The 24,068-nt window shown below is 43.2% G+C and overlaps 1 protein-coding gene across 1 annotated transcript in view; it reads left to right on the forward strand.

Annotated features, from left to right (window-relative positions):
• Positions 1 to 11,891: 11,891 nt before the first annotated feature.
• LOC145350856 (plasminogen-like) overlaps positions 11,892 to 24,068 on the forward strand; it is a 107,188-nt gene continuing 95,011 nt past the window's right edge. Inside the window, exons 1-3 of the mRNA XM_080200231.1 lie at positions 11,892 to 11,937; positions 12,030 to 12,165; positions 15,318 to 15,424. Of these exons, the coding sequence (XP_080056357.1) occupies positions 11,892 to 11,937; positions 12,030 to 12,165; positions 15,318 to 15,424 (289 nt within the window). The remainder of the gene's footprint in view (positions 11,938 to 12,029; positions 12,166 to 15,317; positions 15,425 to 24,068) is intronic.

Genomic DNA, 24,068 nt, shown 5'->3' on the forward strand with positions numbered 1-24,068 from the left:
ATTTTCTTTTATTCGTTTGGAAAATCTGCTTTCAGCAGTTCCTTTCCCTGTGCTTAGCCTTCCTGGATCTAGCTTATAAATAACTCAAAAGTTATTTCTGTCCTCGGGTGGCCCCTGGTTGCTAAGCAACAACCTAGTTTTCATTTAAGCTCTGTTTATTTTCCCTCTGCAAACCTTCATTCCAATGCATGGATCTAAAACAAACTGAAGTCATTAAGCCTTTCAAATACAGAAAAAGAAACTTATTTAAAATTAGACCTTATTCCTAATACCCATGTGTATAAATACTGATTACTTAAAATGATCTCTGTTTCCTGACAGGTGAGCTATAGTTTGGGATTCTCCCAGCCTGCTGTGCTGCTCAAGTAGGAGCCATTAGCGATTTTCACAACCAGGTCCAACCGGTTGTGAATCTCTGAGGCACTTTTTTTTTAGTGCAGTCTGTTATAATGTAGATCAGAAATTCCAAAGTGTTTTATGTAGGCTGACCAGATCAGAGGTTTTGCACTTTGAATTTGGCTAGGATGAGCATGAGTTATTTCACTTCAATATGATTTAAATGACCCACTAAGGAGATTTTATCAAACAAAGTTTATTTAAGAATACAGTGAACATGTGTAGAGAGAAAATTTGCAATAACATTTACCAATTACGAACAAAGAACAAAGAAAATTACAGCATAAGAACAGGCCCTTTGGCACTCCAAGCCTGCACCAACCATGCTGTCCGACTGAATTAAAACCCCGGACCCTTCCAGGGACCATATCCCCCTATTCCCATCATTTCATGTATTTGTCAAAATGCCCCTTAAATGTCACTATCCTATCTGCTTCCACTACCTCCTCCGGCAACGAGTTCCAGGTACCCACCACCCTCTGTGTTTAAAAAAAACATGCCTCGTATATCTCCTTTAAATCTTGCCCCTCACACCTTAAACCTATGCCCCCTAGTATTAGACTCTCCCACCCTAGGAAAAAGCTTCTGACATTCCATTCTGTCCATGCCCTTCATAATCTTGTAGATTTCTATCAGGTCGCCCCTCAACCTCCATTGTTCCAGTGAGAACAAACCAAGTTTCTCCAACCTCTCCTCATAGCTACTGCCCTCCATACGAGGTAACATCCTGGTAAATCTTTTCTGTGTCCATTCCAAAGCCTCCACATCCTTCTGATAGTGTGGCAACCAGAATTGAACATTATATTCCAAGTGCGGCCGAACTAAAGTTCTATAAAGCTGCAACATGACTTGCCAATTTTTAAATTCAAGGCCCCGGCCAATGAAGGCAAGCCCCAGATTCCTCTGCCTATCAATACTCTAAAGTGTTCTGCTATTGACTGTATATTTCCTATCTGTATTAGACCTTCCAAGTGCATTACCTCACATTTGTCTAGATTAAACCACATCTGCCATCTCTTCACCCAAGTCTCAATGATCTATGTCCTGCTATATCCGCTGATGGTCCTCATCATTATCCACAAATCCACCAGCCTTTGTGTCATCTGCAAACTTACTAATCAATCCAGTTAAATTTTCCTCCAAATCATTTATATATATTACAAACCTCAAAGGTCCCAGCACTGACTTCTGAGGAACGCTACTTGTCACAGCCCTCCATTCAGAAATGCACCCTTCCACTGCTACCCTCTGTCTTCTATGACTGAGTCAGTTCTGAATCCACCTTGCCAACTACTTCTGATCCCAAGTGACTTCACCTTCTGCACCAGTCTGCCATGAGGGACCTTGATGTGGAGATGCTGGCACTGGACTGGTTCAGCACAGTAAGAAGTTTCAAAACACCACTCACCTGATGAAGGGGCAATGCTCCAAAAACTTGTGCTGCCAAATAAACCTGTTGGACTTTAACCTGGTGTTGTGAGACTTCTTAATGAAGGTTCTTGTTAAAGGCCTTATTGAAGTCCATGTAGGCAACATCCACTGCCTACCCTCAGCAATCATCTTCTTCACTTCCTCAAAAAACTCAAGTTAGTGAGGCATGACCTCTCCTTCACAAAACCATGTTGCCTCTCACTAATATGTTCACTTATTTCCAACTGGGAGTAAACCCTGTCTCAAAGAATCCTCTCCAATAATTTCCCTACCACTGACATCAATGAACAAAGAAAACAGCCATGATATTTTATAGTTTTTAATGAATATAAGAAATGTTCCAATCATACACACTTCCCTACGCAAAACTCTTACCACAGGTTTAGCACAGAAAATACAAATGCTCAAGTGATGCTGAAACTTAGATCTTTGATCGAATGCTGTAGTTCTCTTGATGCATATACAGATAAGCTTGGAGTCAGAACAGCTCCCCAAAACACCAGGGAGAGAGACAGGCCTGAGACAAGTCAACTACCAACATGCAGATTTTTGCACTCTAAGAAAGAAAAAAGCCTTGCTTCCAGCTCATCAGCAGAATTTCCAATGCTATGGAGAGGGAGAGAAACTTTTCTGTTTGCTGTTCACCCCCTTTTAAACTAAAACCGAAAATGAATCCTTCGATTTTTCTGGGGAGGAACCACTTGACTTTGACTTGTCAGTCAGTCTTCCCTTTCATAATGCAAGATCATAAAAAATCCCAGGAAGTACCTGAGGTCCAGAGTAAAAATAAACAAAATCTCATTTAAACCACTGAAGCAGCAAAAAAAGGACTTCTAGCTAGACTGTCCGGCAACAATGAAAAAACTCAAAGCTGTTATAGCTGCAGAGAACATGATTTTTAAAAAAAACTTTTCTTAAAGGTACACAAGTGTCACAAATAAGCTCCGTGCTGGAAATCAGTGCAGAGTTGATTATCATGTTGAAATGGCTTTTTCAATATGATTAGTGAACTCGGGACGGTAGTCGCTGAGCCTGGTACTATCTCCCACCCAGCCAGGAGAGATTCCCACCAACAGGATTGACAATTGCTCCCCACTAACAGGCAACAGGTGTCCTCACCCCGCTGGTGCCCCCAGGAGGTTGGATTCAAGGGGGTTGCTCCTTGGGCTGTGCCAGCCTTGCACTCTGGCACTGCCCAAGGGGCACACAGGCACCCAGCACCAGGCAGTGCCAAGGGGCAGGGCTGATTGATTGTGGGGGGTAGTTGCTGCCACTCTGCAAGTGGGATCAGTGGGGGAGGGAGTGAGGGGGCAATTGGAGCTGGTCATCAGGAGGGTTGGGGCTGATCATGAGAGTAGATTGGGACTGAGGGTCAGAGGTTGTGGCTGACTGGGGAGGTGGGTTCCAGTAAGCCAGCAATTGGGGGCATGGGTTTTCGAGAAGGCAAGTGATCAAGGGGGTGGTGGTGTCAAGTGGCCAGTGATTGGGGGGGAGGTGGGGTTCAGAAATATCAGGATGGCCAACGATCAGGAGGTCAGCAATGGGGGGATGGGGGGGGGGGCAGTGCGCATGTGCTAATCTCTCCACTCACAGATTGATGCATTCGCAGTGGCCTACTCAGCAATATGTTGCTGGCCTCCCGAGCAGGAAAAGGCTCCCTCCCCTACTTCTCAGTGTGAATCTTTCTATGGCACTTTGCATTGCACAGAGCATCGGAGATTCATTCAGGTAAGTATACCCAAAAAATGGGTGGGAAATTCTCCCATTTTCTCTCCCATTGGGCACTTAGTTTTATTTTGGGAGAATTCCTGCCATAGTTGTTGCTGATAAAAATGGTGAATCTATACCATCAAGACTACTGTAAGCAGAGCTGAGGAGGTTCTGCAGATGCCTGCCATCTTTGGTGAAGAGCATGTCCATGGAACCCAAATTAGTTGTGTGTTGTAATTGGCTAAGTATCAGGCTAAATCCTAGCAAGAGAGGAGCTGAAGTCCTTTGTGATGAAGACAGAGTTTGAAGAACTTTTTGATTGAGATTAATAACATGAGTGGACATCTGAGCCAACTTGTAAGATCTATTTTAATTGTATCTGCCATTTAATTTACAGTTCATAATTGGCTGCATTTGAATTTGTTTCTAATTTATGTTGATTCTCGGTTTTAGAGTATGGGAGAGTACTTTTTAGAGTATTGGAGAGCACCTAAGATACAGTTGGGATTCTCCAGCCCCATTAAACGGCCTGTGGGAATCCCAATGTCCTACTAAATGAGCGTCAGCCTAAAATCACAATTACTGCTGGGTGTGAAGGCAATCAAGATCACCACACTTAGACTCCTACTCAGACTGCAAGGGAACCTGAAAATTTGATTGTAATATGATTAGAAGGCTGGACCTCCGACCATGCACCTGCCTCCCCAGCAGGAAATGCACCAAGCCGCCTTTGGTCCTGGTAATGACCAGCTTGGCTATGCTAGATCCTGACATGGGGATGAGTGGGGGTCAAGGAGGTAGGTCCAATAACCATGTGCCCCGTTGGCAGGCTGCAAAGGCAGGATCCCCAAGGGTCCTGAGGGTTGAGTGGGCTTTTGCTGCAGGCAAGGGGTTGATCTTTGTACTATTCTGTGTGATGGGGGTCCCAAGGCTGGACTGCCCCTTCGAGCCCTGGTAACCTAAAGATCACTCCTGGCATGATGGGACCTGCCTGCAACTGCGGAGATCATAGCACCCTTTAAAAAGGGGCACTCTGATCTCTTAAATGCCAGGCTGGCCGATATGACTTGCAGGATGCATAAATTCCCATCCATCAGGTAGAAGAATCCCAATTGATTCAGTCAGTGCCAGTGGGAAACACTCTGGTTTTCTCACTGGTGTGGACACTTCGTCCTGCTTTGGTAGAGTCACACCCGTAATTTTGTGTTTGCTTTGTTTGATTCTTGTATAGTAAAAATTCTACTAGTTCAAATTATAGGAAATTGAGACTTCATTCTCTTAATAGTTAGGATTTTAGATTTGTTTTAGAAAAAAACATTGCTGGTCTCTATCAAAATCATAGCACACCCATAACAATAGAAGCATCATGCTACATTCATTGAGCTAAATGATTCCACAACCAAAAGCTCTTCAATGATGATGGAGCCCAGAATGTTAATGCAACAGATATGGCTAAAGCCTTTTTTTAATCATCTTCATCCAGAAGTGTCAAATGGCTGATCGATTTCAGCCTCCTCCAAAGGTCCCCAGCAGAACAAGTGCCAGTTTTCAGCCAATCTGACTCACTGTATATGATATCAAGAAATTCCTGAAGGCACCACATGCAGAGACAGCTATGAGACTGTAATACTGTAAAACGTGTGCTCCGTACATAGCTGTGACCTAAAGCAAGACGTTGCAGTACAGCTATCACACTGGCAATATAGGAAATTGCTCAGGTACTCCTGTCCACAAAAAGCAGGATAATTTTAATTCAGGCAATTAGTCCCACATCAATCATCTCTTAGACATCAGCAAAGTGATAGAAGATGTCATTGGCAATGCTGACAAATGACACTTACTCAGCAGCAATCTAATCAGTTTAAGTTTCACTAGGTTCATTCGGTTTCAGACCTTGTTCCAACCTTGGTCCGAACGAAGGAAAAACAGCTGATTTCCAGAAGCAGCATTTATGCTGCTTACTCATTTCCATGATGTCTGTGTGTAGCCCAGTGCAAACATGCTATTGACCTATCTTTGTGTATCCTACTTTATTGCTGTGAAAACATCTGAGGCTTTTTATTTCTCTTCCACCCTCATGTTTCCTTGTTAAGCTGAGGTACACTGTCTTTATTATCTTCCACAAGATCTCCTTTGCCTTCACCACCTAAGGATTTCTCTTTTCCCCAGGCTGAAGCTGATGTTGGAACCTAAACTTTGATTTATGAGCTAATTCATAATCACCTGCAGTTTCTGCTGCTAACCTTCCAGTTTTAACTCTCTGTTCATCCACATAAGAACATAAGAGCATAATAACATAAGAAATAGGAGCAGGAGTAGGCCATCTAGCCCTTCGAGCCTGCCCCGCCATTCAATAAGATCATGGCTGATCTGTTGTGTCTCTGTTCCACTTTCCCGCCCTCTCCCCATAACCCTTAATCCCCTTGCCTATCAAAAACCTATCTACCCGCGGCTTAAATATATTTAGCGAGGCAGCCTCCACCACTTCAACGGGCAGAGAATTCCAGAGATTCACCACCCTTTGAGTGAAGAAGTTCCTCCTCAACTCCGTTCTAAACCGCCCCCCCTTTATCTTGAGGCTGTGCCCCCTAGTCCTACTGTCCTTTCTGAGCAGGAAGAGCCTCTTCACCTCTATCCTATCTATCCCATTCATCATCTTATATGTCTCAATGAGATCTCCCCTCATTCTTCTAAACTCTAACGAGTACAAGCCTAGTTTATTCAGCCTCTCCTCATAGCTCAACCCCCTCAACTCCGGTATCAGCCCAGTAAACCTCCTCTGCACTCCCTCCAAGGCCAAAATATCCTTGCATAAGTGCGGGAACCAAAACTGCACACAGTACTCCAGCTGCGGCCTCACCAGTGGCCTGTACAGTTGCAGCAAGACCTCCCTACTTTTATATTCAATCCCCCTTGCTATGAACGTCAGCATCCCATTCGCTTTCCTGGCCACCTGCTGCACCTGCAGGCTGGGTTTTTGCGACTCATGCACAAGGACCCCGAGGTCCCTCTGCACCATTGCATGCTGCAGTTTTTCGCCATGTAAGTAATAGTCCTTCCTACCATTATTCCTACCAATGTGGACAACTTCACACTTGCCAATATTAAATTCCATTTGCCAGTTCCTGGCCCATTTGGCCAGCCTATCTAGATCCTTCTGCAGACTTTCCACGCCCTCCGCACAATTTGCCGTTCCACCAGTCTTGGTGTCATCAGCAAATTTCGACACCATACACTCGGTTCCCTCCTCCAGATCACCTATATAAATGGTAAATAGCTGAGGCCCCAGCACCGACCCCTGGGGCACTCCACTAGTCACCAACCGCCAATCCGAATAGCACCCATTGACTCCCACTGCCCATGAGGATGGGCAACCATTCAAACTGCCTATCAGAACCCCCTATAAAATTGCGCTCCAAGATATGAGTTCTCATTACCTCAGGGAGTGAATTTTTAAACTCCTCCAAATTAACCGTTTTTCCAAAAGTATCATACATCTGGTCTATTTTCAATGCCCTTATCCACATATCAAAATTACTTTGTTCAATCCTTTCAAATTCTATGTATGTTTGCTAAGGTTTTTTCCTTAGATTTCTAATCTGTTGTCTGTAGACTTTTGGCACTAGTTCATATGCACTTAAGATGGCTTTTTTCACCTCATCATAATCCACAGATACCTGCTCTGATAGTGATGCAAACAGTCCACTAACTATAACTACCAACTTTATTTGCATCTGTAATATCCACATGGCTTGTGGCCATTTCATCTTGTTTAGCTACTTGTTCAAATGAAGTGAAAAAGCCTTCTACATCCTTCTCATCAAACATTGGCAGCACTTACACATAATGAAACGGATCCTTATCAGGCCTTTATTTATGACATGATTGCTGTTCCTCACTGTCCTCATCACTATTCCCAGACTATACTTTTACCTCCACCAGTTTAAGTTGACTTTTTCAGTTCCAGTTTTCAAAATTCAAATTCTCTCTTTTTTTATTTTTCCTTTGCCAAGGCATTCTTTCCTTTTCTTTTTCCCTTGCCTGTAATTCAAGCAGTTTCAGTTCTTTTGCTTTTTGTTCCTCTCTTACTCTTGCTTTTTCTGCTACAATTGCCACCTCTTTTGCTTTTGCTTCTAATTCAAGCTATTTTATTTGTAATTGAATTCTAGCCATTTCTAATGATTCTGGCTGTGTTTCTGGCAATTTTAAATTCTCAGCTATCACCACAAAATTATTTCAATCTTCCTCGCCCCTTCAGGTAATGTCAACTGCAGTGTTTTTGCCAAATCGAAAAGCTTTGTCTCAATCACCTTTTGTAAACAATCCTGAGTGACTTCTTCCACACCCAGCAAACTTATAGCCACGGAAAGAGCCATTATTCCACAAGGCACTCCCTATTTAAACTAAACGCAACACACGAAAACACAAATGTACTCACCACTCACTGTCTTTGAGTCCAATAATCCCAAACCAAAGAAGGAACATAGATTTTAATTCCACAAAGAACCTCCAATTATTAAGATCTAGGCCCGAAACTCTAAAGTGTTTGTGAAGTTAGCCTAGACCTTAACTTCTATATTTGATTTCAGCATTGGTGAGCATAAGGTATTTCACTCCAGGTATTATTCAAGTGACCCACTAGGAAGTTTTTATCACACAAAGTTTATTTAAGAACACAATTAGAGTAGAACAAAAATAATTAGTACAACTTCTACCAATTACAAGACTTAAACATTACATAGTATAATGCTTAAATCTCTGTTGTTCCAATTTAAAACAACATCCCACAAATATACACCCTTCTTCTGACTAAGTTAGCACAAAAACAAGTATGCTCACATTATATTGGATTTCCAACTTTTTAGCACTTCTGGACAGTGAACACGACAGCAGTTTTTGGGGCAGGATGTATCCTCCAAACAGCAAAATCTCAGAGAGGTAAACCTAATCTCTGGTAGCTTCCAAAAACTGCCACTTAGACAACAGCATCTCCAACTCCAGAAAAGGGAAAAACACTGCTGTCCCTCTCAACTTCAAGCAGTTTCTAAGCTTGAACATTTTGTGAAAAGCCCAATTTCCCCATCATATGACCATACATGCCAATCATCTCAATGAAGCCCCACTCTGCAAAATCCCAGAGGAAAACAGCACAACAGTATTGGTTCAGATTAAAACCAACATTCTAGCCATTAGAAACAATTACACTGTTGCAATAACAATACAGATTGCCAATAGACATCACAGCTCCAACAAAATGCCAGGGACTGCTTGAAACATCCTGCAGAGAAACATGAGTAAAATACATTTCTTAAAGGCACAGTATTGTCACATACCATATGTTGCAGGTCTGGCTGTTCAGAGAGGTTTGCAAATTCTCAGCCCTGTTCAGCAATCTATCCTTCAACAGATTACCAGGATTACTGAGCTGCTGCCCCATGGTTCCAACAGCGGCACCATGGAACTGGAGCCTCCCTCAGGATGACAGCATTAGTCCTTCCTCCAATGCCAACTGTCAATTCCAATGCTGTTGATACCCAGCCAACTTAGACTGAAATCATGATGCCCGCTGGTATAGTTTGAAGCCAGGTCCTCTGACGCCATCAGTAATCTTCCCAGTGAAAGTTAGCAGTCTTCCACTAGCCATTCTACATGCAGTTGCTGTGTAGGTCAGATAAATGCACCCATACCACTGGTCTTAAGGGAAAGCACCAAGATGAATATTTAATTTCTGTTTATGTAATTAGAAGCATTGTTGGATAATTATGTCATTTTTTAAAAAACTCTTTGGTGGGATGTGGACATCATTGACAAGGTCTGCATTTGTTGCTGATCCCTAATTGCCCTTACACCGAGAGACACTGGGGGCAATTTTACCACTTTTTTAAGTGCTGGGTGGGCTTGAAATTGGGAGAGTTTCAGATCTGTTGTTTGGGTGTGTTTTCAGGTCCCCCGACCCCATACACACCGTGTCTACAAAAATATCAGCAAGCCTGTTGCTCGCTGCAGAAGCTGGACAAGGCTGAATACACTCAACCCTGGAGAGGGAGTTAGTGCACATGTGCAGGTCTCTGACGCTGCACATGCACGTTAGCAGGGATCTAACAGACAAAGAGAGGGCTGTCAGGCACCTACAGCTCCCTCCCCTGCAATTAGTGGGGGCCCATGGCCTGGGAAATAGCTTCCATCGGCCCTTCTGCTGCCCAGACTGATCGCATACGCTCCCTCCCCCCACCGATCATGGACCAGCTGCCTTCCCTCCACCGATCCCTGCAGAGTGGCAGTGGACCGCCTCCCCCAATTATCCCCTCCCTAACTGGCCTCTCGCCCAACTGACCACGCACTCACTACACCCGCCACTGCACAGCCCAGCGGGCATTGCCCTAGGTGCCAGGGTGACATTCCCCTTGCCTTCAGCCTCCCCATGGCAGAGCCTCAGTGGTCTCTGGTTCCACCAGCAAGGCCGAGTCGATTGCTCTCCGTTCATGGGGAGCACGTCCATTCCTCGCCATCATGAACCTTTCCCAGTGAGATCATAAAGTGGGGGTGGGGAGGGAGGGTGCCAGACGATTGAGCGCCGGGCTTGCTAAGCAGATGTAAAACAGCATTATAATATTTTTCCATATATTAACCTACCTCCCGCCCATTTCTTGCAAGAGGCTGACCGCGCTGGAAATCCAGAGCTCATAAAATGGCACCAGTCATGAAAACGGGTGCCAATCGCGCTAAGCGCTTTACCAATGTGTCATGCCCGAAAACAGGCACAACATGATGGTAAAATCACCCCCACTACGTCATTTCAAATGGAAATTAAGAATCAACTGCATTGCCATGGTATAGATTCAGAGACAATGCAACTACAGCCCCCATTCCTCATGCGGAGTTAGGCAGTCAAATCATAAGAACATAAGAACATAAGAAATAGGAGCAGGAGTAGGCCATCTAGCCCTTCGAGCCTGCCCCGCCATTCAATAAGATCATGGCTGATCTGTCGTGGCTCAGTTCCACATTCCTGCCCTCTCCCCATAACCCTTAATCCCCTCGCTTATCAAAAACCCATCAACCCGCGTCTTAAAAATATTTAGCGAGGCAGCCTCCACCACTTCAACGGGCAGAGAATTCCAGAGATTCACCACCCTTTGAGTGAAGAAGTTCTTCCTCAACTCTGTTCTAAACCGCCCCCCCTTTATCTTGAGGCTGTGCCCCCTAGTCCTACTGTCCTTTCTGAGCGGGAAGAGTCTCTCCACCTCTATCCTATCCATCCCATTCATCATCTTATACGCCTCAATGAGATCTCCCCTCATTCTTCTAAACTCTAACGAGTACAAGCCTAGTTTATTCAGCCTCTCCTCATAGCTCAACCCCCTCAACTCCGGTATCAGTCTACTAAACCTCCTCTGCACTCCCTCCAAGGCCAAAATATCCTTGCGTAAGTATGGCGACCAAAACTGCACACAGTACTCCAGCTGCGGCCTCACCAATACCCTATACAGCCGCAGCAAGACCTCCCTACTTTTATATTCAATCCTACTGCCTCGTCTGATTTTATGCAGAATCTCAGCAAAGGACCACCAAAAACATTCACAATACTTCCATTATCTTTGCCTAAGTAAGCATAAGTCAAAAGTATCTCACCTACAAGTTGGGGGCTAGTTTTATAAACTGGTAGATCACTGATACTGCTGAATGCACGTGTTAGTTACTTGTGATTAACACTGGTATTCAGTCAACATACATAGAACAAGATGGGGAAATGAGCATCAAATCAGCTGGATTGGTTGTTTGATGTCACTGTAGGATCTCTTCTGATGTTTCTGAACATGGATGGCACTCCCTGCACTGGTGCCCATCACAGGATGCGGTGCGTTGTGGACTATGTTGAAAATGACTAGGAACACAATGACGCCAGTTTAAGCCTTTAAAGCAACTGTAGCATAGCACCACTGGTGGTATAGAGTCCAATTTTGTGGCTTTCCTTTGTGAGAACTGAAACTTTTAATCCACTCACTCCAACGTTGGTTTAACCAAATAAATTGTGACCAAATGTCTGTATTTGGGACTAGAAAGATTTCAAAAGCTGTTAATGTTGTTGGATTCGTAAAAGACAAATGAAGGTCACTAAACAAACATTGGCAATTTCTCTGAAAAAAAACTAAAACACTAAGAGTTTTCTGAATTCTCTGCATAATGTTAGCAAGTGTGCACCATCTTTGTTTAGAGAATGATTTACTATCTCTAAACGTAAAAGTTGTCCTTTCTGCCCAGGTTTGTTTGTTTGGTGATGCAAAGTCCTCAATCGGTAAATAAGACCCATTTCCATAGCAGGAACTTTCAAGATGATTCAAATCAGGATTAAAATGCTTGCTTACACGGGGCTCATTTTTCTCATTTTGCCATGTTTTGGTAAGTGAAGCTAATAACTGATTTGGATGGTTTTGTGTCAAGCACATTGTTATAAACAAAGGACACTAATGTAATGACTATTTTCTGTACAGTAAGAAGCAATATACTGGCTGATTATGTAAAAACAGAAGGGGCCTGGATCTATTCTGCACGTGGATCAAGATACTTAGCAATCGGAGTTGAAGAATGTGCAACAAAATGTAACATAGAAACTCAATTTCTTTGCAGGTAATTTTGTTTCTTTATTCAATAAAATATAGGAAGTTCAAGAAATACATGGCATATGATTATTGTCATATGAACAAAGGTGTTAGCTGTGGCTCAGTTGCCTATGATTCAGATTGTTTAGGTTAACTCCAGAGACCTAAGCACAAAATCTAGGCTGTTACTCCAGTGCAGTGGCCAGGGAGTGCTACACAGCCAGAGATGTTGTTTTTCTGATGAGACATCAAACAAGTCTTGTCCAACCATTTCACCTGAGAAGCCAGATTTCCAATTTTTTCTCACTGAAGTGGTCGATGAGCAAATTTCAGAAATAAGCTTTGGCACTACATTCAATGTGAATGTAGGATCCCTACAATGCAGAAGGAGGCCACTCAATCCATTGAATGCACCAGCCCACATTTTTTTATCTTACCTAGGCCCTATCCCCTTAACCCCACATATTTACTCCACTAATCCGCCTAGCCTACGCATCTTGGGACATTAAGGGATAATTTAGCAAGGTCAATCTATCTAACCTGTACATCCCTGGACTGTGGGAGGAAATCAAAGCACCCGGAGGAAACAACAAGCATATAAGGGGAGAATGTGCAAACTTCATGCTGACAGTCATCTAAGGCTGGAATTAAACCCGGGGCCCTGGCGTTGTGAGACAGAAGTGCTAACCACTGTGCCAGTCAAAACAAAGCTAAGGTATGAAGAAAAAAAGTAACTTGCTGAGTGAAAATAAAATAAAACAATGTGAAAGAAATAAACTGATCATTTAAAAAAGAGTAATTAGTAATGATTGATTAGAGTGTGAAAGGGACAGAATCTGTTTGTCTGGCTCACTTCCAATGTCTTGATGCTCACTCGCTCACCCTCACCCACAATGTGAGTTGGTGTAACTATGTGTTACAAGACCATAAGATGTAGGAGCAGAAGTTGGTCACTCACCCATTGATTCTGCTCTGCCATTCAATGCAATCATGACTGATCTGATATGATAATCATCATCTTCACTTTCCCATCTTATCCCCATGACCCTTGATCCCCTTACTCATTAAAAATCTGTTTATCACAGCCTTGAACATACTTAATGACCCAACTTCTATTGCCACCATATAAAGAATTCCACATATTCGCTCCCACTCCTCCTCATCTGTGACTTAAATTGGTGACTCCATACCCTGAGATTATGCCACAAGGGGAAAAACGTCTCAGCATCTGCTCTGTCAAGCCTCATGAGAATCCTATATGTTGCAATAAAGTTGCTTCTCACTCTTCTAAACTCCAATGAGTACAGGCCCAACCTATTCAACCTCTTCTCATAAGATAATCCATACTGCCTTCAATGCCAGTATATATTTCCTTAGATAAGGGGCCTAAAACCTATTCAACCTCTTCTCATAAGATAATCCATACTGCCTTCAATGCCAGTATATATTTCCTTAGATAAGGGGCCTAGTTTCCCTATTTCAATATTCCATTCCCTTCGTAATAAAGGCCAACTGTCCATTTGCCTTCCCTGCTGAACTTGCAAATTAGCCTTTTGTGATTTATGCACAATGAACCCTAAATCTGCTGGTGCTGAAGCTTTCTGTGGTCCTTCTCCATTCTTCCTACCAAAGTGTTAGTGTGTGGGAGTGAGCCAGCAAGTGAGCCAGACACACACACTTTCCACTCACTCCCTCCTCCACTTTCCCTGACATGCACTCTCATTCTACATGCACTTACTCCCTCCCACAAGCACTCACTCAATCATGATCTCTCTCTTCTACACCCCTGTGCAGCAAGTCCTTTCATCCTTACCATGCAGCCGCCTCCCCACTCTCACTTGCACTATAGCATCTAGCCTCTTCCGGCCTAGCAGTGAGTCTCTCCTCCCCCCACTCTGTGCAGCCCAGCCTAGCCCGATGCTAGTCTTTCTCCCCTACCCAGCCTATCCCAGCTAGCGAGTCTCTCCTTCCCCCACAAGGCGCTTCCTGATATGGAGCAAGTGTCTTTTCCTCACCTAGCCCAGCCTGGAGTGAGTTTCCTGTTCTCCCATCAGGCCCAGCCCTGAGTCTGTGCCTCCTTCCTCTACAAGGTCTGGTCTGCAATGGAGTAAGTCTCTCTTTCTCTACCCAATTGAGCCCAGCATGGAGTGAGTCTGTCCTTCTCCCAGCCAGTCTGGCTCAGCATGAAACAAATGTCTCCTTCCCCCACATGACACACTCTCTCTTTCACTCGCTCCCCAGTACTTCTTTTTTCTGGAGCCCTCTCATTGTCGCCAGTGTTGCTGTTCCTTCAATCACAGACTGTTTCTGTCCCATATTTGCTGTTGATAGGCTCATTTGTGAACCCATCAGCAGCAAATACAGAGAAAACCATCCTGTGATTGGAGGAGCAGTTTCTTTAGTATTATTCCAATGTAATTACTTGCATTTTGTAGACTTCCTCTGGGGGTCACACTAAAGGACTTCATGGACTGCACCAAGCTCATGGGCTGGTCATTGGACAATCTGGGATCAAACCAAGGTCCCAAATTCCCTCTCAGGTCGATAAAGGATTCTATGCCATTAATTCTGAAGAGGAACAAGTTCTTCCCAAATATCCTGACAAATTCCCTCAATAAATCACTAAATGAATCATCTGGCCATTTATTGCTGTCTGCAGAAGCACGTCAAAAATATTTAATTGGCTGTAGAGCACTTTGGTATTTCCTGATGCGAAGGAAGATACAACACAAATACAAATTTTTCTTTATGGAAGAAGGCAGGTTCATGTTTAAACTGTAGACCCCTTGCTGGAGTGACTTGCTGGAACTGAGACAATACAGAATAGTCCACTGTGCACTTCCCACATTTGCAGAATCAGGCTTGCGATGACTCAGATTTAAATGTTCTACAACACATTCAATTTAGATTGGTCGTTGGATTAGGTGGGGAACTTCATCTGGCTATTGATGTTGGTATCGATTGGTTCAGCCTCATCTAGATCACTGGAAGCAATGCTGATTGAGGCCGATATCATGCACGTCATTCATAATAAATCTCTTTGTTTTAAGCTGAAAATCAGGGGAGATGTATAAAGGACTCTGACCCAATATTGTCCCCTTTACAATACTAAGCAAAGTGAAAATTACTCCAGTTGTACTTTATCTAGTAATATTCCTCATTGTATATTTTAATTTTTAGAGCTTTCCTCTTCATTCAAAAGAATCAAGAATGCATAACGACAGCCGATAATAGTCGCACAAAATTGGTGGTGAGAAGACCAAATGTTGTTCTTTATGAGAAACAAGGTAAGTGAAGGTTTCAATGAGTTTCCACTAAAGAGCAGGGATAATGATACAGACAATCTTGTTGGATGTTATATCGATTAGAAATGTGAGAATACCAATACTAGTTATGGTTTGTACTATTTAATTTGAAAAAAGGCCTCATTTGTCATAGATAAGCAAAGGACTCTGAACATTGATGTGCATGTGGATAAATTGACACAGCAGCTTCAAAGTGAAAACATATCAACAGCCCAACATTAGCTGTGGTTCAGTGATGGAACTCTGAGTTGGAAGGTCATGGGTTCAAATCTGACTTCAGAATCTTGGGCATACAACATAGGTTGGTACTCTAGTGCTTTACTGAAGCAGTGCTGCACTGCTGGTGGTGCTGTTTTATAGTTGAGATGTTAAAACAAAGCCTCTCAGGTGGATGTAAAAGATCCAATGACATTTGCTGTGTAAACTGGTTGCCATGCTTCAACAAGATATTCCAAAGTGCTTTACAACGCATATTTCTAATATAGTCACTGCTTGTAGGAAACATTTCAGCTAATTCGAGCACCACAAGCTCCCACAAACAACAATGTAGTAATGATCAGAGCTACTAGTTTAGTGATTTTGGATGAGGAATATATGTTGAACAGACATCGACATCATTTTGCTGCTTGTCTTCAAATACAGTGAAAACTGCAAAAGATGGACATGTAATGAGGGTCTAACAATTTACAAGATGAAACATATTAGAGGCATTCTGAAACCACAGGCACTCTCAAATTACAAACTATAAACAGCCTTCAATGCATCAGATCTTTTTACAACTTGGAACAGGAGTCATGTGGGTGAGTGAGAGGGAGTAGAATTTGTGAAAGAAACAGCTCTTTTGGGATGGAGAACTCAATGTCCATCCCTCATAATGCAGAGAAACCATTCTCTATCTGTGATCAAACGTTGCATAGCTTTGTCCCAGACATAGGAGGCTTCTCTGCCTCTATGGATGCTAGATAAAGAACTCCCAATTCAATAAAAAATGTTTCTGTCATAAAATCTGCTGCAGCCTTGTACTGACCTGTGAACAGTCACCTCACTCTCCTGAATAAAGGAAAGGCCATGCAAACAGTGAGAAAGGCTAATTCAGAGAATAATGCACTCACTATGAATTGGAGGATTCAGTGAACCGATGGAGCTGAGATATGAGCCAGGTTGTTTGGGAGAGCCAAGTCTGTACTGCCACAGAAGCAGTCACTGTCCTTGTTGACAAGTTCTGCTCCAGGCACTTTAAGCTCATTGAGGGTGGGGATACATGCCGTCCTCCCCAGATCCAGGCTTGCTCATGTTTGTGATGAGCAACTTTGGCCTCTACAGAGACAAAAAGAAGAAATATAATCAGAGGGAATCGAGCAGAGGTTGGGTGAAATGCATGTCTCCTGTTTGTGGTGCACCCTACCCAGGAAGAGATAGAGAATGTAATGTGAGCAACAAGACAGATAGGATGGTGACGTTGTGAAAGTCTTGTTGAGAGAGTAAGTGTTGATGTGTGTCCTCAGCATCTGAATGTGTGGGATCTACAAAGAGAGTAACCATTTTAGTACATGATGCCATGCTGAGGGCTTGATCATGGTGGGAGCAGAGAAAGGACTTATCCTGATGGAGTAGATGAGATCATTCATTCACTTCCTGCACTGTGCAAGCTGAAGTAGTGAGGTGCTGCTTTGAGCTGCTCCAGGAGTAAAGCACATGCCTGTGGGCCTGTACTCCTCGAATAGGGACCTCAGAGGCTTTGGTGGTGAAAGCTGGTGCTGCTTTCTTCTTTAAGCTACTCACATGTAGCTTCTGGCTTCTTGATATGTGGGAGAGTCTTCCAAAGACAGGTTGGCTGGGAGAGAGTGATATGAGTGTGCTCAACTGGTGCTTAAATGTGGTACCAGCACCTTCAAATCCACCATTTGATGGCTGGTGGATGAATTAATGAGCCTGTGTCTAATTAATGAGCATTCGAGTGCAGAATCTATTATGGTATCCTGCCGTTCTGGTCAGTGGGAAAAACCCTGCTAGAGCCATCTGCCACTGTACTTTGTTTCATAATTGCAGAGTTCTGTCTTTATTTTTATGGAACAGGACATCAATATTCATGGTTGGATTCTCCTTTCTATTTATTATGCTGCTGTAATTGTGATACAACCAAAAATCTCGGCATAGTGCTCAAGATCAGTCTAAATATCTGTAAAGTTTTCTTGACTTTACACAATTAGATATCAAATGTTGAATCGCAGTCTCACAGCCCCAAGCGTACCTGACTCCAAATCATTCAGTGAGCTCACAGAATAGGTAATGTCACATTTCCAGCCTAAACCATCAGTTATACACCAGAAATTCAAGTTTAATTCAAGGGGGGAGCCCCAGGTGAAACAATTGTGACTCAGATCTTAGAATCATTGAATCCCTAAAATGCAGAAAGGGACCATTTGGTCCAGTGAGTCCGCACTGACTCTCCAACAGGGCGTCTTACTCAGGCTCACCCTCCCTCAGTATCCCCATAACCCCACATATTCACTCCACTAATTCCTCGAACATACATATTTGGGAACACTAAGGGACATTTTAGCTTGGCCAATCCGCCTAACCTGCACATCTTTGGACTAAGTATCACTAAATTGAAACAGAAATCAGAATATTGCAATTTTTGAGCTGCACTGATTTTTTTGATTCATTCATGGGATGTGGGCGTCGCTGGCTGGGTTAGCATTTATTGCTCATCCCTAGTAGCTCTTGGAGGACAGTTGCGAGTCAACCACATTGCTGTGGATCTGGAATCACATTTAGGCCAGATCACGTAAGGATGGCAGATTTCCTTCCCTAAAGGATATTAGTGAACCAGGTGGGTTTTTCTGACAATTGACAATGGTTTCATGGTTATCAGTAGATTCTTAATTCCAGATATTTTTTACTGAATTCAAATTCCACCATCTACTGTGGTGGGATTCGAACCTGGGTCCCCAGAACATTAGTTGAGTTTCTGGATTAATAGTCCAGGAATAATACCACTAGACCATCGCCTCCCTATTGAATGATATGTTATGGGACGGATTAGTCTGAGGGGTGAATAACAAGATGATACAATGGAGATTATTTGCAGAGGTCAATATGAATTTTAAATGAGCAACAGAGATGTCAGAGGCAATGGAAAGCACTGAAAAAGTGCACAAGAATCACACAACGTGCAAAATGACGCCATTCACTAGTTAGGGCAGGAACCTGCAGTCAGCAGTGCCACCAAAGCCAAAAGTCACATGATACCAGATTATAGTCCAATAGATTTATTTGAGATCACAGGCTTTCAGAGTGCTGCTTCTGTTGGAGAATCAGTGCAGACCCGCTGGGCCGAATGGTCTGATGAAAGAAACAAGTTTCAGCTGGGTCGCTTGAGTATTACAAGGTAGCTAGGAATGAGTTAAAGAAAGGGCTTAGGAGAGGTAGAAGGGGGCATGAGAAGTCCTTGGTGGGTCGGATAAAGGAAAACCCCAAGGCTTTTTACTCTTATGTGAGAAATAAAAGAATGACCAGGGTGAGGTTACAGCCAGTCAAGGATAGTAGTGGCAATTGTGCATGGAGTCAGAAGAGATAGGTGAGGCATTGAATGAATACTTTTCTTCAGTGTTCACTAAGGAGAGGTTTTTGAGGATGAGTGCATGATACAGGCTGATAGGATGGAGGAGGTTGCCACTCAAGTGGATAGAGCCGTGAAGAAGGCTTATAGTATGTTAGTGTTTATTAATAGGGGGTTTGAGTTTAAGAGCCATGGGGTTTTGCTGCAACTATGCTGGATGTTGGTGAGACCACATTTGGAATATTGTGTTCAGTTCTGGCCACCTCACTATAAGAAGCATTGGAGAGAGTGCAAAAGAGATGTACCAGGATGCTGCCTGGTTTGGAGGGTAGGTCTTATGAGGAAAGGCTGAGGGAGCTGAGGCTTTTCTCTTTGGAGCGGAGGAGGATGAGAGACGACTTAATAGAGGTTTATAAGATGATGAGAGGAATTGATAGAGTGGACGTGCAGAGACTATTTCCTCGAGTGGATGTGGCTGTCACTGGGGGCCATAACCATAACGTTCATAGTGGGAGATATAGGAGGGATGTCCGAGGTAGATTCTTCACTCAGAGAATGGCTGGGATGTGGAATAGACTGCCTGCTGTGATAGTGGAGTCGGACACTTTAGGAACTTTCAAGTGGTTATTGGATAGGCACATGGAGCACAGAAGAATTATAGAGAGTGGGATAGCTTGATCTTGGGATTGGACATAGCTTGGCACAACATTGAGGGCTGAAGGGCCTGTACTGTGCTGTTATGTTCTATGTTTTTCATCAGGTGAAGTGCAGCGAGGTGTGCAGTCACAGAATATATAGGCTGAGTGATGATAGCCCGACACTAACAGATAGTCAAAAGTGTCAAAGGATAAATACACTGTATGCTGGTTGAATAACACTGTCTGTACTTATCCTTTGACACTCTTGATTACCTGTTAGCGTCGAGCAGTTGTCACTCCACCAATATATTCTGTGCCTGCGCACCTCACTCCACTTCACCTGAGAAAGAAAGCTTGTGATTTCAAATAAACCTATTGGCTATAACTGGGTGTCGTGTGACCTCTCATCTTGTCCACCCCAGTCCAACACTGGCATTTCCAAATCATGACAAAAACCAAAGAAGTAGCCACAAGGCAAGAAACAAATTCAGCCACAAATAAGACAAGAATATTTAGAAGAGGCAATCAATCAGCAAAGTTTGAAATAGAATGTTACTGACATGGAGGTAGCCACTCCCCTGATTTCTGCAGGTTTAAGGAGGCTGAACGTTCTTTATGTCAAAGGAAAGGCCATTTAAGGCATAGGCAAAGATCTGGTTGTACTACAGCTTGGTATGGCTCCTGCTCTGTCCAAGACTGCAAGAAACTACAAAAGGTCATGAATGTAGTCCAATCCATCACATAAACCAGCCTCCCAACCATTGACTCTGTCTATTCTCCCCGCTGCCTCAGAAAAGCAGCCAGCATAATTAAGGATCCCACACTCTGGACATTCTCTCTTCCACCTTCTTCCTTCAGAAAAAAAATACAAAAGTCTGAGGTTACATACCAACTGACTCAAGGACAGCTTCTTCCCTACTGCTGTCAGACTTTTGAATGGACTTACGTTACATTAAATTGATCTCTCTCTACATCCTAGCTATGACTGTAGCACTACATTCTGCACTCTCTTGTTTCCTTCTCTATGAATGGTTTGTCTGTACATCACGCAAGAAGCAATACTTTTCACCTTATGTTAATACATGTGACAATAATAAATCAAACCAAATCAAAACATCAAGTCTACTGAGTAGCTGATTAAATTATGCAGCACCAGTGGCAGAGTCTAGCACTAACAATTTAAATATTCACTCATTGTTTAATATAAAAGCAGGTGAGATAGTCCCTATTATTGTAATGCTCCGGGTAAATGGGAAACCTCTTAAGGTGGAAGTTCATACAAGGGCATCAGCTACTGTGATAGGTAAGCACACATATCAGTACTTCTAATTGAATTAGAAGAGTACTGCAACACAAATTAACAACTTTTTCTGGAGAAATGATGAGCAATAGTGGGGACTACAATGGTGCCTGTAAGCTATGGACAACAGATGCCCAATTCCCAGTGATCACTGTGACAGGTGAAGGGCCAAGCCTTCTTGACCGCGATTGGCTTAAGGAAATCACGTTAAATTGGACCAAGATTTTCCAAGTAGGGGAAAGAGGGCTGGTCGGACTGATGAAGAAATGCAAAAGCTTCTTCAAAGATGAATTAGGCAAAATAATAGACTTGCGAGTGAAGATCTATGAGGATGCCTTGATCTCTTAGGGCAAGACCAATACCACATTCTTTACGAGAGAAGGTAGATGCTGAATTAAAACAATTGGAAGAACTGGGGATTATCCAGCCAGTTCAGCTCTCGGAATGGGCAGCACCCATAGTTCCCAAATTAAAATTGGAGAAGACCATCTGCAATTGTAGTGATCACAAGTTAACAGTTAATCGGGTTTCAAGTTGGAAATATCCAATGCTGAAGCTTGAAGACCTGTAATCAAAGCTGGTTGGAGGTCAATCTTACACAAAGCTGATATGAGTTATACTCTGGGAGCAAGAGTAGTCATCCCAATACCAGGCAGAGGGCCGCTTCTAATGAATTACACAGTGCTCATCCAAGCATCTCAAGGATGAAAGTGCTCACTGGAATTTATGTGTGGTGGCTTGGCATTGACGCCAGCATTGAGGACCTAGTCAAACACTGTGAGCAATGCCAATTGTAATAAAGGTTGCCTGCTGCAGCTGCACACTTAGGAATGGCCTAGCTGGCCATGGGTATGAGTCTACATTGATCATATTAGTCCATTCATAGGCAGAATATTTCTGCTTATTGTTGATATGTAGTCGAAGTGGATGGACATTTTTGAGGTGAAGTCTCCTACTGCATGTAACCACTGAAAGATTACACCAATGTTTTTCCACCCAAGGAATATCTGAAATCAGTGTGTGTGATAATTGAACAGTATTCACAAGTGCTGAGTTTCAAAACTTTACACTCAAAGGAATTAAGCACATTAAAACTGTGCCTTCCCACCCAACATCCAATGGACAAGCTGAGCGAGCCATCCAAATTTTTAAGCCCGGTCTAAAGAAATAGGTGATCCTGGAGATCAGGATCTCACGTTTCCTTCTTGGTTACTGGCAGACACAACTGACACCTCCATGGAAACAGAAACCTGAACTGCCTATGCCTGAAGAAGCACCTGCTATTGTAGTTTCGGCTGACAGCAATCCAGTGGAAACACCCCAGACAGAAACACCACCAGATGCTCCACTTAAAGACTTAACTTATAATTGACTAAATTCATTACTCAACGTTTAATTTTCTTGTACTGTGTAAATTGAGTATTGACATTTGTTTAAAAAGGATGTAAAAGTAGAGGAATGCAGTGATTGTCCCTTTAAGGACCAATCTCCCCAATGACTCGGGAAATCAATAGGTGAGCAGGGTAGGGGATCGCTCTGGTAAGAGTGGCCTTCTGTATTTGGGATCATCTCAGAGGCTGATTGCAGTCACGAGGCTGCAAACCTCTGTAGTTCTAACCTGTAAGTAAATGAATTGTGGTTTCCCTAAACTGGTGAACGAGCATCTTTACACTAACCCTATTTAAAACTGTCTCCATATCAATGATGATGTGAACAGCAAAGTTACAAAAGAGTTCTGCTGAAACTGAAGATGTGCCTTATTATGTTTCTTTATGGATTTCAGCTGTTTGGTGCTCTGTGCTGCAGTCAACATTTCTTTTGCTATACAGTCAGCAGAAACTAGACATTAGGAACTTAGTTTTCCAAAGAAGAATTTCTTTATTCTTGAAGAGGTAGAGGATGGTGAAGTTTATGAAGGAGTTAGGGTGAAGACACAGTATTGTAGAAGACATTTATTTTCTATCTGTCCTGCAGATCTCCCAAACCTGTAAGGTCTTACTTAAATTTCTCTTTATTCCATGATATTAGTCAAGGCATTTCTCTACCAAGCAAGTTGGGAAGATATACTGGGCTGAACTTTCATCAAGAGGGTGGGAGACAGGAGCAGGGTCGGTTTTATGGATCAGAAGGCTGCCTACAGTAGGACACTGATTAAAGTTAAGATTTTCAAATGGGCAAGCCCTTAACTGATATGGAGATGGGCTTGCTGTCTAATTGGACCAAGTGGGAGTGGGAACAGAGCAGCTGAGATGAAATATGAGATTTATTTGGACATTTCTCAGCAGCCATCACTGAGGCTACTGGCTGTTTAATGGAGAAATCCAAGTTATTTGCCAAAGCTTTCCACATTAGCAGAGGGAAGTAAGATGTCAGTCGCAGACGAACAAGAGGCCTGACATCCAGGGCAAGGCTGCCCCTCACTTCACCGAGAATCCATGAGAGAGAAAATGAAGGTCCCCTTCCCCGAGGGTGGCAGGAGGAGGCCATTTCACCATGCTTCAGGTGCACCTCTCTGTTCAGCATAATGTTCCTCCACTTCCTCTTCCTCCTCCTCTCTTACCTCATGCTTCTCCCCTGATGAGCTGTCCTTTTCTAGGGCCTCATTGCTCTAAAGGTTCACTTCTCTCGAGGGCATGTTATGGATAGGGCAATAGATCACGTAATGACCAAAATGCTTGCAGGAGGGCACCTGACTTGTCAAAGTATCAGAATTGCATCTTTTGAAGCTCAATGACCTACTCAACGATTCTTCCAGTGAATAGGTAGCATTGGTTGTATTGCCTGTGTATGCCATTGTGGGATGACTAGCCAAGTCTTCATGATCTATCCCTTGTTCCCTCAATCCATCCAAGTACTTTGGGGGTCGATGTGAAGATCTGGTAGCCAGGATGGGCTGAGATTGAAGGAATTGTGGCATATTCCAGGAAGGTAAGTGCAAATATGGAAGAAGCCCTCGGGGCTGCAGACTAGTTAAACATTGAGGGAGTAGCATCCCTTCCTATTGATGAATCTGATTGGTCTTTGCTGAATGACTTAATGATTACACAGTTACAATTAATAATGCCCTCCACATGGGGGAATCTGAATGTAGAAGCAAAACTTGAATTAACACATGGACTGAGG

The sequence above is a fragment of the Carcharhinus amblyrhynchos genome, chromosome 12 (assembly GCF_965287045.1).
Source record: "Carcharhinus amblyrhynchos chromosome 12, sCarAmb.v2.hapA, whole genome shotgun sequence".
Classification (NCBI taxonomy): domain Eukaryota; kingdom Metazoa; phylum Chordata; class Chondrichthyes; order Carcharhiniformes; family Carcharhinidae; genus Carcharhinus; species Carcharhinus amblyrhynchos.